This window comes from Staurois parvus, unplaced genomic scaffold (genome assembly GCF_062004578.1).
Source record: "Staurois parvus isolate SC_StPar_1 unplaced genomic scaffold, SC_StPar_1.0 ptg001766l, whole genome shotgun sequence".
In the NCBI taxonomy this organism is placed as follows: domain Eukaryota; kingdom Metazoa; phylum Chordata; class Amphibia; order Anura; family Ranidae; genus Staurois; species Staurois parvus.
The window spans coordinates 393,730-408,113 of record NW_028319562.1 but is presented as its reverse complement, the minus strand read 5'-3'; the positions used below and the strand labels follow the sequence as shown (position 1 = coordinate 408,113).

General features: G+C 45.5%; 1 protein-coding gene across 1 annotated transcript in view; it reads left to right on the top strand.

The window, feature by feature from the left end:
• Positions 1 to 14,384, top strand: part of CDH16 (cadherin 16) — a 93,242-nt gene that overhangs the window by 27,869 nt on the left and 50,989 nt on the right. The window contains exons 7-11 of the mRNA XM_089663773.1: positions 2,799 to 2,924; positions 4,036 to 4,186; positions 6,560 to 6,781; positions 8,119 to 8,195; positions 13,289 to 13,477. Coding sequence (XP_089519899.1) covers positions 2,799 to 2,924; positions 4,036 to 4,186; positions 6,560 to 6,781; positions 8,119 to 8,195; positions 13,289 to 13,477 — 765 coding nt within the window. The remainder of the gene's footprint in view (positions 1 to 2,798; positions 2,925 to 4,035; positions 4,187 to 6,559; positions 6,782 to 8,118; positions 8,196 to 13,288; positions 13,478 to 14,384) is intronic.

Sequence of the window (14,384 nt, the reverse complement as noted above, 5' to 3'; positions counted from 1 at the left end):
GGTTTTTTTTGCCTTCCTTTGGATCAACTCTGGGTATAGGATTATAACTTTTTTTTTTTTCCATGGTTGAACTGGATGGACTTTTGTCTTTTTTCAGCCAGACTAACTATGTAACTATATTGGCCAAGTCACACAGAACACACATGCAGATTCATTGGACGGATGGATATGCACATTTTTTATAACAGACCCTCTAATGTTTAGATCAATGTCACATACCGTCACAGATGACAATGCCAGTTGCTACAGAGAGATACAACCTGGGGCCCATTTTGTTGTGGGGCCTCATGGTTCTTAGTTACCCCCCCCCCCCCCCTCTGGCTGTGTCGTCATTGATGTGAAGTGAGAAGTTTCTGATTTCGGGAATGTGTGCAGGGGAATCCCTCGGCCACCGTGGTGGAAAATCTCCCAAATGTAACCCCAGATGTTATTGTAAACTGTCACATATATATTTCACAAGGTCGTATAGATGACGGAGCGCAGGGGCCCCATCTGTGGAGACATGATCCCGGCTGTAAACACTGGAGAGATGCAGCCCAGATAGACGACTTCAAGGGGAACGAAATCGCTTGTATAAGCGCAGAAACCACGCGTTCTCCTTCTTAGGCCGTTCTCCCCCACGTGTGCCGCCAAACATCAGATAGGCCGTCGTTCAGCGCCACCGCCTAGACAAAACAAGCTGTCTTTTGTAGGGGCTGTAGCTACGGCAACGATGGAAACAACTGCGATTTGGTGGAAATCCCAACTTATTCCGAGCTGCACGTTTCTCACAACATTTCTTTATAAATCATAAAAAAATGATTTCCTGATTTATTGTTAGTGAAGGTTGATTGGCCCGATATCACCGGGGATCCCCCTCATACAAACTCTTTCTATTGGCTCCCAAAATGGAAGCGTGTGTGGCTTCAATCTCCACTGTGCCGTAAAGAAGATCTTCACCGTAGAAAGAAAAAATTCTGCAGTTGCTGAAATTTAATAAAAAGGACTCTTACCTGCCTAGGGATCCAGCGCCGTCCTCCCTTGGGCCGATTATTCACCAGACTTCGGGTCCCCTGGGTCCGCCTGTTTACTAAGGGAGGCTGGCTGGGACTCCTTTTGGCTTCAGAGCCGGATTCCCCCTGTGCATGTGCAAGCCGCGCTGCACGTTGTGATTGGTCCCACAGCTATCTGGGATCTGGGACGTGTCTCAGAAGATGGCAGAAAAAGAGGAGGGGGGGGGGGGGGCGAACTTCTACTTGAATTGTCTGGGCAGTCTGAGTAGAAGTGGGAGCAAGTATCAAAACTAGGTACCTACTCCCCCCAAAAACTGCCAAATGTGCTAGGGGGGGGGGGGGGAGGGGGACATAAAATGGAACTTTCCCTTTAGGGTGAAGATCCAATTTAAAGTGTAACTCTGAAAAGATTTATGTTGGTTTTCGGTTGCTGGTGTTGGGTGTCAGCACACCGGTCCTCTTTATCTCCTATTGTATTGCATGGCTTCCAGTGTCTGTGCACATTGGAATATCACAATCCTCCTTCTCATCAGTCTCCCCTTCACAGTCGTGTTCTGAACCCCCCTTCACAGCGGTGCCCTCTGCCCCCTTCACAGCACCTCCCCACATCGGTACCCTCTTCCCCCCCCCTCCCCCCCACACACATCTTATTGCCCCGCAGCTCTGACCCTTCACGTTACACAGCCCCCGGAACCTCTGGCACACCTTCATATCACAGCCCCCTGCACCTCAGGCACCCCTTTACATTACACAGCCCAGTGCAATTCTAGCCCCCTTTACATTACACAGCCCCCTGCAATTCTAGCCCCCTTTACATTACACAGCCCCCTGCAATTCTAGCCCCCTTTACATTACACAGCCCCCTGCAATTCTAGCTCCCTTTACATTACACAGCCCCCTGCAATTCTAGCCCCCTTTACATTACACAGCCCCCTGCAATTCTAGCCCCCTTTACATTACACAGCCCCCTGCAATTCTAGCCCCCTTTACATTACACAGCCCCCTGCAGCTCTGACCCCTTCACGTTACACAGCCCCCGGAACTTCTGGCACGCCTTCATATCAGAGCCCCCTGCACCTCAGGCACCCCTTTACATTACACAGCCCCCTGCAGCTCTGACCCCCCTTACATTACACAGCCCCCTGCAGCTCTGACCCCCCTTATATTACACAGCCCCCTGCAGCTCTGACCCCCCTTACATTACACAGCCCCTTGCACATCACGCTCCCTTTAAATTACACAGCCCCCTGCACTTCATGCCCCCTTTAAATTACACAGCCCCTTGCAATTCTGGCCCCCTTTATATCACACAACTCCATGCACCTCTGACCCCCCCCCCCCTTACATTACACAGCCCCTTGCACTTCTGGCCCCCTGTCGGGAGGCCATACAGCAAGCAGTGGGGGCACCATCTGCTCCATGTGTCCATTCACACATGGAGCTGCAGCTTGGCCCTGCCCCCTCTCTCTCCTTATTTGCTCACTGGCTGTGATCAACAGCAGTGGCAGCCAATTGTTCCCGCTTCTGTCTCAGCCAATGAGAAGAGGGAGTCCCGGGATAGCTGAGACTCCAGTGCACATTGCTGGATCGAAAGGGGGCTTGGGTGAGTATCGGGGGGGGGGGGGGATGCTGCACATAGGTTTTGTACCTTCATGCATAGAATGCTTGATGATAAAAAACCTTGAGTCTTTACAACCACTTTAAATACAATTTTATCTTTTAAATATTTTAGTGTATGTGGGTGGGTGTCTGCTGTCAGGTGACCGCGCCCTGCCCCGTATTATAACGCATTGTGTGATGTCACAGGTCTGCTGGAACAGTACAGAGGTCCGCTATGAACTGTCAGGAAGCTTTGAAGGCGATCTGTTCACCATCGATGACAGCGGAAATATTTATGTCACCAAAGAATTTGACTGGGAGAGACAATCGCAGGTGAGACAATTTCTGTATCTAAATTTTAAGAAGAGGACCTGTCACTAACTGCACAAGTCCAAATGTATGAATTCCTGGCACATCACTATGTAAAACTAAGTATCATTTTTCAGAAAATCTCCACTTTTTATCATTAAAAAGCCATCCTTGAGTTCCAGGCAGTGATTTTGCCTAGGTGAGATGATGTCATCAGTCTGCTGCACGCAGGAGGAAACATTTCCTCAGTCTCCCCTCCCCCATTGATCAGACTGTACATTGTAGATCTGTAGAAAGTCAGAAGGTGAGAAGATGCAGCAGCAGCCTCTCACCTTGTGCTAAAAGTTACAATGTTGCAGTCTGATCATTGTAAAAAAAAAGGTCACAATTTTGTAGTCTGATTACTGAAGATGTGTAACAATGTGTGCGGACATACAGGGGCGTATTTACCAAAAGGCAAACAAGGCATTTGCCTAGGGTGGCATTTTTTAGGTGGGCAGCAGTGCCCCCCGGAAGAAGGGATGGAAGAAGGGACACGTGTGGCATGGGGACTAGGTTTGATCTGAGAGAGGTTGCAGGCTACTTGATGGTGTATGGAGAGCCCAACTCATTCCAGGGGATGTCCAGAGCTGAAGGTGTCTCTCTGTCTCTCTCTCGCCGTGGGGGGGTGGTATTAGTGGAAGGCTCTCTCAGGGGGTTGGGCAGGGGTGTTGATGGTCAATGTCAGGCTCTCTCCGTGGGGGGCGCCCGAATTTTGTGTTGCCTAGGGCAGCCCAAAACATAAATACACCACTGCTCACATATATCTGGTCTGTGTCCGACATTTGTGAACACAGCCAAGAACTGTACAGGTACCAGGATTTGCATTAATGTGTCATCTCTGTCAAGTAAGTAGATGATGGATGATGCCTGAACCAAGATGGTGCCTTCAGGGGGAGTACCGTGATCTCTATGAGAGGTAATAAATACCTGGAAGAGTTACACTGACACATTGCTCAGCATGCTGCACGTATCTTATGACAGGTCCTCTTTAATTGACCCTCTATCCTGCCTATACTGTAAAGAGCAGTAAACCTGAACTGCATCTAAATGCTTCTTGCTGGACCAGATTCCTGAGTCTGTATTTTCTCTCCAGTACCAGATCACGGTGTCAGCGCTGAACAGTGAGGGCATCCTCTACAGTGAACCCTTACATATAACAGTCACTGTGACCGATGAGAATGACAACGCACCGGCATTCAAGCAAGACACGTATGTTGTAGAAATTACAGAGGCCACGAAGACAGGTTTGTACAGTAGAGCTGAGGGTCACCTTTTATGTACAGCACCTTAGAAGTTAGTGATGTGTTTCTTGCAGAGATGAGGTTCTGGGCTCAATCCCTAACTGCATGGAGTGTGTACTCTCTTACTATGTTTGTGCTGGTTTATCTGATAGAAACATAGAGGTAGGGTGATTGTATTCTGATGAAACTGGGGTGTGTGTGACTGGAGTAGGGGTAACAGATGAGTTTGGTGTCTTTAGAAGATGTCCCCAGGATACTCGCCAATCACATAAATGAGTACACTAGGATTAGTCTGGCAAACATGTTTATGTGGCATCCTAGATCAGACTCTTAAACAACACAAAAACAGCGCAAAATCTAAAATTAAACTAACACAAATAAATAAACACTAAATTCATAATAAGTGTCTGTGAAAAAAAAAAAATATATATAAGTCCTTATTCCCATCAAAACCAATTAAAAAATCAAAAAAATCAAAAATATTCCAAATGTGCTTCCATCTATCCACCACGTGAGAAATAATGTTGACCGCACTCACCAGATGGAGGTGAGTAGTAAGCCTTGTAGGATATAAGGGATCCTATAACCCCTCTAAAGGAACTCAAATCTCCTTCTTCACCCTGCTTAGGTATAGCAATCGTCTCCACTCTATTCCTCCATGCATTCCTCAATAGTGTGCAGAGAAAAAAACTACATCGTGTAATACTGCCACTCCATATAGAATATAAAGATAGAATAAGGCCACTCACATGTTTAAATAAAATTAAAAGCCTTGTTTAATAGCCTCAATGGCTTCAAGATAATCAATTTCCAGAATGTAGATATAGGGATCTCACGCTTCTATAGTCACTGCAGAGGATGAACAGCCTTCCACCTATACTTTTGGTTAGATCAGACTCTTCACCGCCGATGCCTTCATATGTCCATCCTACCAAAAAGTATGTTCTCCTGAAAATTGTACTGGCATTAAAATCACATATAAACAAGATGGCAAGGAAGCCTACAGCAAGTTAACAGGCTTCCTTGCCATCTTCTTTATATGTAATTGAGTTCCTCAAAAGTCCCAGTACAATTTTCAGGGGAACATACTTTTTGGTACGTTAGCCTTTGGGATGTTGGCAACTAGATGATGAACCCTGTGCTAGACCCACACACTTCATATTTCTATCCTAAGCGTTGGGTGAGGGAGCGTTGGACTTTGTCAGAAAAGGTGAGCTCAATTTGTGGAGAGTCCTGGGGGCCCACAGATGTAAAGAAGTTCTGGAGAAGGGGAGACCCTCGGAAATTAAAGGTCTCGGAACTTGCAGTCATTCCAAAAGTTAACCTGTATTTATTCAATTATAGAGGTGTAAAAGAAAGCTAATGCATTTTGAGGGGTTAAAGGCCCCCTCCCCCCTTCTTTAGGGCCTAATGCGGACACATTAATACAAAGCAAATGGGTGATTTAGTTGGGTGGCTTCAGAAATTGGTGTCCAGATGTGCCAGTGGTGACCACATTTTACCCCACATTTTATCCAAAGTTGGCAAGAAATGCATTGGTTGTACCCGTCATCTCTGTAAACCAATAAACACAAGTTAACTTTGCGATGACTGCAAGTTTTCGACCTTCTGAGCCTTCTCCCTCCTTCATAATTTCTTATATATCTATGACTTTGGGGCTGAGGCGTCCCATAGTATAGTCAGATCAGCGCCAGATGTGACTCCTGGAGAATAGAAGTTCTGAAGTTCTGATTGGTTGCTACAACTTTATCAATTCTATTGATTTAGGTGTACAAATTCTATCGAGAGCACCAAACCAAGGGCCTGAGTCCAACAACTGTTACTATTGATATTTGTTCACAAAAAGACAACATAGAGCATCCATAGTGTTTTGGGGTTCAAGAATCTCCCTTTCTTTTGGGCTTAAGTCTGATAAAGAGAAGTATTCAAGAGTGGCACAAGCACCAGAATTTAATTATTTACTGAATATGATGGGGATCAACAAATCAACGAATTGGCAAACACCGGTGATTGTGCCACCCTTGAGTCCTCATATCATTCTTAAGCCATGAAGAAGGGGGAGAGCTTTGAAATATGTTGGATGTCCTGAGTTGCCTTTTTTGTGAAAAAATATCAATATTACATTATTTTGGATTCTCAGATCTTTCATTTGGTACTCTAATTGGACCTTTTCAATGTGAATCTCCAAATCTGGGCCCCCTGTTTTGAGGACACTGTGCTTTTGCTGAGAGCAGCCTTACCAGAGTCTTTGTTCTTCACAATCTGATTGATTCGTGGATGATTTGAATCAAACGTCTTGTTTCTGCTTGTTCCAGTTTTGTTGATTGTACACTCACATAGCTATAGCCTCCTTTTCTATTTCAATGTGCTCCTCAGGTTCTCTCCTCCTCCAACTGAAGGCGGAGGATGCAGATGACCCCTCCACTCGGAATGCAATGATTGTATATAACATCGAGAGCCAGGAGCCTCGGCTGCCCAGGGATGGCCTCTTCCATATGGAAGGGAGAAGTGGGCAGCTAACCCTACTGGAGGATGGCCTGGAGCCTAACAGATATACCCTGATAGTCTCTGCCACCGACTGGGCTGGGGAACTGGGAGGTAAGTGGCCCCTAGGTACCCCAAGGTATGTGGCCTCTAGGGGTTGAGGAGAGGTTGGGAGTCACCAAAACATGACTTACAGGAAACCGCTTTTGCTGACCTCCTTCTGAAAATACCAGATACCTGGCTATCTTTGGCTAGCTCCAAAGCTGAAATAGTACAGTTACATCTCTGGTGGCTCAATGATATTGCTGATATAAACCGAGCAACCAGAATATATGACTACCCACCATAACTCATCAAGGTATGGACTCCACTAGACCTCTAAAGGTATGCTGTGTTAACTGGAACAAAGCAGTCAGTAGCAGATCCTTTAATTCCTGTAAACTGTGAGGTGGGGTCTTCATGGATTGGACTTATTTTTCCTGAACATCCCACAGATGTTCGATTGGATTTGGAGGCCAAGTTAACACCTTGAACTCGTTGTTTTCCCTCAAAGCATTCTTGAATTTTTCAGACCACACCACCTTCTTGTATTGCTCTATGGTCCAGTTCTGATTCTCACATGCCCATTGTAGGCACTTTTGGCTCTGGACATGGGTCAACATGGACACCCTGACTAGTCTGCAGCTACAGTGCCCCGAACACAACAAACTGCACTGTGTGTTCTGACACCTTTTCATCAGAACCAGCATTCACTTTTTCAGAATTTTAAGATACAGTAGCCCTTCTAGTGGATCGGAGTACATGGGCTAGTCTTCGCTCCCCACGTGCATCCATGAGCCTTGGCCACCCATCACCTTGTTGCTGGCTCACTGGTTTTCCTTCCTTGGACCACTTTTGGTCGGTCCTGACCACTGAAGACTAGGAACATCCCACAAGAGATGCAGTTTTGGAGTTGCTCTGACCCAGTCATCTACCCATTTCAATTTGGCCCAAGTCAAATGCTTGTCCATTTATTCTGCTTTAAACATATTTACTTCAGGGAGAAAATGTTCATTTGCTGCCTAGTATATCCCACCCACTGTCAGATGCCATTGTAATGAGATAACCAATGTTATTGACTTTACCTACAAGTGGTCATAAAGGCTCACCAATCAGATCTTACTGTCAGCATTGGTACTACGCTCCTCCCCTGCAGAACCTCTCCCAGCAGTCATTAGACAGGGACTCTCATCACATTTGCAGAGGATCTTTAGACAGAACATTTAAAACTCCAAGAGCCAAAAATAAAATACGGAACAGCAAAGATGGAGAAATATGATTCATTCACAAAGTTATTTCCTGTTAAATGTGATGACTCAGTTGGAGCACTTTGTGCAAATTCAGACCTTGTCTTTCAATTGGCCCTCTGGTCTGCAGACATTAGTACATTTCTCCTAATCTTTCTCTTCCAGGACTCAGAGGCAGCTGCACAGTTACAATCGATGTGAAGGATGTGAATGACAATCCGCCGGTCTTCCTTCGCAATCAGGTAAATCATTTATCCTTCCTGGGAGGATCCCCTTTAGGACTTTCATTTATTATAATGGCCAACAGTGGACACATATCCAACATTCGACAGAGTAGACCAGTTGCTCCTCAAAGAGGACGGGTATATGGGGGTGTCAGGAGCACAGCCAGAACAAGAGCGACCCTAAATAAATATCACAAGGCAAAATTCGCTCAAAATGTTCTATTTTAAAGCTGTGACACCCCAGAGTGACATGATTGTGTTTACCAACAAAACCATGTGATCAACATGACAGTGCTAACATGGCGCTCACTTCAATTTGTTTGTAAACAAAGTGTTAGGGTTATTATTAGTTTTATGGTTATTTTTAGCCTTTTTCATCCGGCACCAACTGGCCCCTTAAGAGTTCATAGTGCCGGATGTATTACACGGGCTGTTCGAAGCAAGTGAGCACTGTGATTGGCTGCCACAGCAATCATGTGATCTGGAGCCCATCCCTCAGACTCCCGATCATTATTGTGTGACAGTGTGGTCACTGTGCTGGGGGCCCATGGTTGAGCACACTCCAAGGAAAACAAGTGATGCCAGCCAAATGCAAATATGTGGCAAGACCAAATAAGGCCCACATCCCGCTTCCACATACTGTATATGTTTTCAGTGGTAAGGGGTTAAAGAGCACCTAGACCCAAAAACAAAAATGTAATATATTGCATTTTACAAGTCCTTAGATGTGGTGGCTGCATTCCATTTATTTTCACCTGGGGATCCTGCCAGTAACACACTTCCTGTCTTAATCATATTCAATAATATAGGCCAGGTCTCAATGTTAGTGACCAGGACCCGGTAAATTCTTCCATGTCCTAGCAGTAAAAAAAAAAAAGTAAAAATGTTATACTGACATAATAAATCTGTAGCAATGCAACATGTGTATTGAAATGCTGGAAGGTTCAGGATGGGGCTAGGTGTCACTGAATGGGAATGAGGAATCTGAAGGTGTCCCTCTATGGGAATTCTGGAGGGAGCTGGGGAGGACTTTGTGGGATGGGATCTCTGGAGGGGGCTTTGCATCTCTCCACGAGGCCGTGGGATCTCCAGGGGCACTGTGGTACACTAGAGGGTACTGCAGGGCCAGGTAGGAACTGTGGGACACTGTTGAAGGTTGAGAGCTTTATGGGGGGCTGGAGGCTCTGCAGGAAGCTAGGGAGCACTGAAGGGAGCTTGGGGGGTACTCTAGGAGTATGAGGGCTCTCAGCGGGCCTAGGGGCACTGTGGGAGGTTGAGGGGCCAGGTGGACCATTATGGAAGTTTGGGTGGCACTATAGGAGCTGGATGGCACTGTGGGAGGGTGGGGGAAATATTGGTTGCTGAGAGCTCTCAGGGGTTCTGGGTGCTCTGTAGGAGGTTGAGGGGGCAAAATGGACCACTATGGGAGATTGGGTGGCACTGTGAGAGGTTGGGGGAATTATGGGTGCTGGGGGCTCTCAGGGGTTCTGGGTGCACTGCAGGAGGTTGAGGGGGCAAGATGGATCACTATGAGTGGTTGGGTGGCACTATGGGAGTTGGAAGGAAGTATGGGAGGTTGGGGGAATTACAGGTGCTGAGAGGCACTGTGGTAGGTTGACGGGCAAGGTGAACCACTTTTGAAGGTTGGGTGGCACTATGGGAGCTGGGATGTACTGTGGGAAGTTGAGGGGCACGGTGGACCACCATTGGAGATTGGGTGGCACTATGAGGTTGGGTGGCACAGTAGGAGGTCGGGGAATCTCCAAGTGGCTGAAGGCCTTGGCCTGTTGATTGAGAACCACTTATATAGAGAACCACATGGGCAACACAGTGGCTAAATGGTTAGCACTTCCCCCTGGCAGTACTCAGGTCGTTGGTTTGAATGCCAGCCATGGCACCTCCTGCCTGGAGTTTGCATGTTCTCCCTGTGCCTGCGTGGGTTTCCTCTGGGTACTCCGGTTTCCTCCCACCATCCTAAGACATGCTGGTAGGTTAATTGGATCCTGTCTAAATTGGCCCCTGTATATGAATGTGAGTTAGGGACCTTAGATTGTACTTCCCTTGAGGGTTAGGGACTGATGTGAATGTACAATATATATGTAAAGTGCTGCGTAAATTGACGGCGCTATACAAGTACCTGAAATAAATAAATATAGATAATTGCTGATCATTAATGAATTACATATGTTTCTAAATAGCTTAGGGTGACTTAAGCTCAAAAAGTTTGTATTGCCAGGGCAAACCTGATTGGATACAAATTGATTGATTTAGATTAGGTAGATGCATATATTACATCATTTTGGTAGATCGAACATTGAGTTTACAGAGATTGGATAGAAGCCTATTTCTATTTGTTGGGTTGATCTCTTCCAGTCTCAGGATGAATCCCCCAGTAGGTTTTAGGTGTCAGAGTCATGGTGGCGTCAGATGTGCAGGCGAGTGGTACTTGAGCAAAGAACACAATGTTACCGAGATCCAAACAAAAGGCCTCTTCATTGAGATTGGTTTTATCGATTAGTGCTGGGAGAATTTATTGTGTGAAAAGCTCTCCAGCTGCTCTGATAATCACTTTGTAAATACTCATCTGATGTATATAGGTGAATCACGTCCTAAGGGAAGATGATTTTACAGTATATTCAACCCACAGCCTGAGATGAGATTTATTTTATTAGGAAAGATTTATGAACGTTCCTTGCGTCGTGTCGGGTACATCTTCCAGAGTGGTGTGTCAGGGTAAATTCTTGGAATGAGAGACATCTGAATGTTCCAGGCAGTGCTGAAGCAAGGGGTTTGTGGGAACGTAGACAGCAGTAGTAGCCATATTGGCTCAGGAATGTCATCCTTCTACAGGATGACCCATATGGCGGCTCAATGAGTCCACTAAGTAGCCACATGTTCTCATTAATATGACAATGATTCTCTAACATTCAATGAAACTGGGCAACTGGGACTCATGTATTGTCAGGTACTCCGCAGATTGAACCGTATTTATGGGTTCAGGAGGATAATCACATTTGTTGATTTCAATTAATTAGCTATACATTGGGAAGAGAGGGGGGTTATTTTACCTGCATACAGTATAGAGGAAATAAGGTACAGTAATGCCAATAGCAGATCTATACATAGATAGCAATTTCTGGGGTTACAGGGAGGGTTAGTGTTAGGGTACATTGAGGATTAGTGTTAGAGTTATTGGGATGGTTGATGTTATGGGGGCTAGTGTTATGGAGGGTTAGTGTTAAAGTTACACAGAGGGTTAGTGTTGAGGTTACAGGAAGGGCTAGTGGTAAAGTCACATGAAGGGTTAGTAATGGGGTTACAGGGAGGATTAGTGTTGGGGTTATGGGAAGGGTTAGTGGTAAAGTCACACGGAGGGTTAGTATTGGGGTTACAGGGAGGATTAGTGTTGGGGTTATGGGAAGGGTTAGTGGTAAAGTCACATAGAGGGTTATTATTGGGGTTATGGGAAGGATTAGTGTTGAGGTTACAGGAGGATTAATGGTAACGTCAAAGGGAGGATTAGTATTGCGGTTCTGGGGGGGGGATGATGTTAGTGTTGAAGGTATGAATAATTTCTGGGTTACAGGGACAATTAGTGATAGAATTACTGGGAGAATTGATGTTATTGGGGATAGTGTTATGCAGGTATCATGTTGAGTTTACAGGGAGTGTTAGTGTTGGAGTTGCAGGGAGGGCTAGTGTTAAGGTTACAGGGAAGGTTAGTTTTCAAGTTACAGAGAGGGTTAGTGTTAGGTTTACAGGGAGTGTTAGAGTTACAGGGAGCGTTGGTGTTATTGTTATAGAGGGGTTAGTGTTGAGGCTACAGGGAGGGTTACCACTAAGGTTACTGTTAGTGTTACACTGAGGGTTAGTGTTGAGGCCACAGGGAGAGTTAGTACTGGGGTAACAGGGAGGTTTACATCAAGTGTTAGTGTTAAGGTTACAGGGAGAGTTAGTGTTGGGGTTACATCGAGTGTTATTGTTTGGGTGTCAGGGAGAGTTAGTGTTTGGGTTACATTGAGTGTTAGTGTTTGGGTGTTAGGGAGAGTTAGTGTTGGGGTTACATTGAGTGTTAGTGTTTGGGTGTTAGGGAGAGTTAGTGTTGGGGTTACATTGAGTGTTAAGGTGTCAGGGAGAGTTAGTGTTTGGGTTGCATCGAGTGTTAGTGTTAGAGTGTCAGGGAGAGTTAGTGTTGGGGTTGCATCGAGTGTTAGTGTTAGAGTGTCAGGGAGAGCTAGTGTTGGGGTTGCATCGAGTGTTAGTGTTAGAGTGTCAGGGAGAGTTAGTGTTGGGGTTGCATCGAGTGTTAAGGTGTCAGGGAGAATTAGTGTTGGGGTTACATCGAATGTTTGTGTTTGGGTGTTAGGGAGAGTTAGTGTTGGGGTTGCATTGAGTGTTAGTGTTAGGGTGTCAGGGAGAGTTAGTGTTGGGGTTACATTGAACGTTAGTGTTTGGGTGTTAGGGAGCGTTAGTGTTGGGGTTACATCGAGTGTTAAGGTATCAGGGAGAGTTAGTGTTGGGGTTGCATCGAGTGTTAGTGTTAGGGTGTCAGGGAGGGTTAATGTTTGGGTTACATTGAGTGTTAGTGTTAGGGTGTCAGGGAGAGTTAGTATTGAGGTTACATCTAGTGTTAGTGTTAGGGTGTCAGGAAAAGTTAGTGTTGAAGTTACATAGAGTGTTAGTGTTAGGGTGTCAGGTAGAGTTAGTGTTTGGGTTACATCGAGTGTTAGGGTGTCAGGGAGGGTTAATGTTGGGGTTACATCGAGTGTTAGTGTGTCAGGGAGAGTTAGTGTTGGGGTTACATTGAGTGTTAGTGTTAAGGTTACAGAGAGAGTTAGTGTTGGGGTTACATCGAGTGTTGTGTGTCAGGGAGAGTTAGTGTTAGGGTTACATCGAGTGTTAATGTTAAGGTTACAGGGAGAGTTAGCGTTGAGTTTATAGGGCATATTATGTCAGAAAGCTTCAACCAGTGTAATTTCCTTCCATGGAAAGCAAATGTTTCATATGAATAAATTAAAAGCAAAGAAATAGAAAAAACAAATATCAGCTTTGATCTTCAGTATATGTCTATCATGGTCTTGTGGTGATTCGTTGTTTTTTTTTTTTTGCAGTTTCCGCCATTTATTATTGCGGAGGACGCTGTGCCTCGTACAACCATTGTGACACTGACAGCAACGGACGATGATGTGGAGATGGTGAATAAAGCGATGGAGTTCTCCATACAGTCCGGGAATGAAGACGGAACCTTCCAAACTAAAACTGATGGGGACCAAAATGCCGTCACCATCTTCCTGGAAAAGGTACATGTTTCTGGTCGGGATTCCTTATTTAATGGGTAACTCCAATTGTTTTCTGGCAAATCTCAGATTTTACAGCAGGACAACCTCATAAACCAAATTTGTAACTAGTATACATAAGCAGGCTCTTGTGGTATCCAGCGTGCCCCAGAGAAAATCTCTCTCAATGTTGGGATGATTTTCTCCAGTGACTTCAAAAAGCCGAAATTGAGTTTTTGCTGGAATCCACCATTTTTTTTCCTTGCTTAATATAGAATTTTAGGGAAATGTTATACATTGTTAGATGCTTGTTAAGAGAGCAGAGAAGCACCAGTGAGACCAGGGACAGACTGACCATTTGGAAACTTGGGCACTGCCCAAGGACCCGGGGTCAGTAGAGGGCCCCATGAGATGCCCCTGGTACCTTTTTCATAGGCTTTTTTGAGTTTGGGCAAGGACATAGGGGCCCCATGATCCCCTATTGCCCGGGGGGCCCATGAGTTGTCAGTCCGCCCCTGAGTGAGACCAAAGAGGTGGAGGGGCAATGATTGCAGAACTGCAGCTCCTGAAAAGTGTTGTGACATCCTTAGTACAGGTGAGAGGAGTGAGTCTGGCCAAACTGATTATACAGCAGAATTAACGATTTGGTCTTTGACAACATTACATCAACGGTAACATTTAAATTTCACCAGGTCGGTTCCTTAGGTGAAAAGTGAAGTGAAAAAAACACATGGGTTTGTTTTCTAACAAAGCTGTGTGATCACACCGTCACATTTGGCCTAGTAAATCTTCAGCTTTGTTTATAAACAAATAAAATACTAATAACAATAAGGCTCGGTGCACACTGCCGCGACTTGGGGTCCGACTTGTGAGACCCCAGGTCGCATGACATGTGAAATCCCATGTTAGTCAATGAGAGGTGTCTTAATTA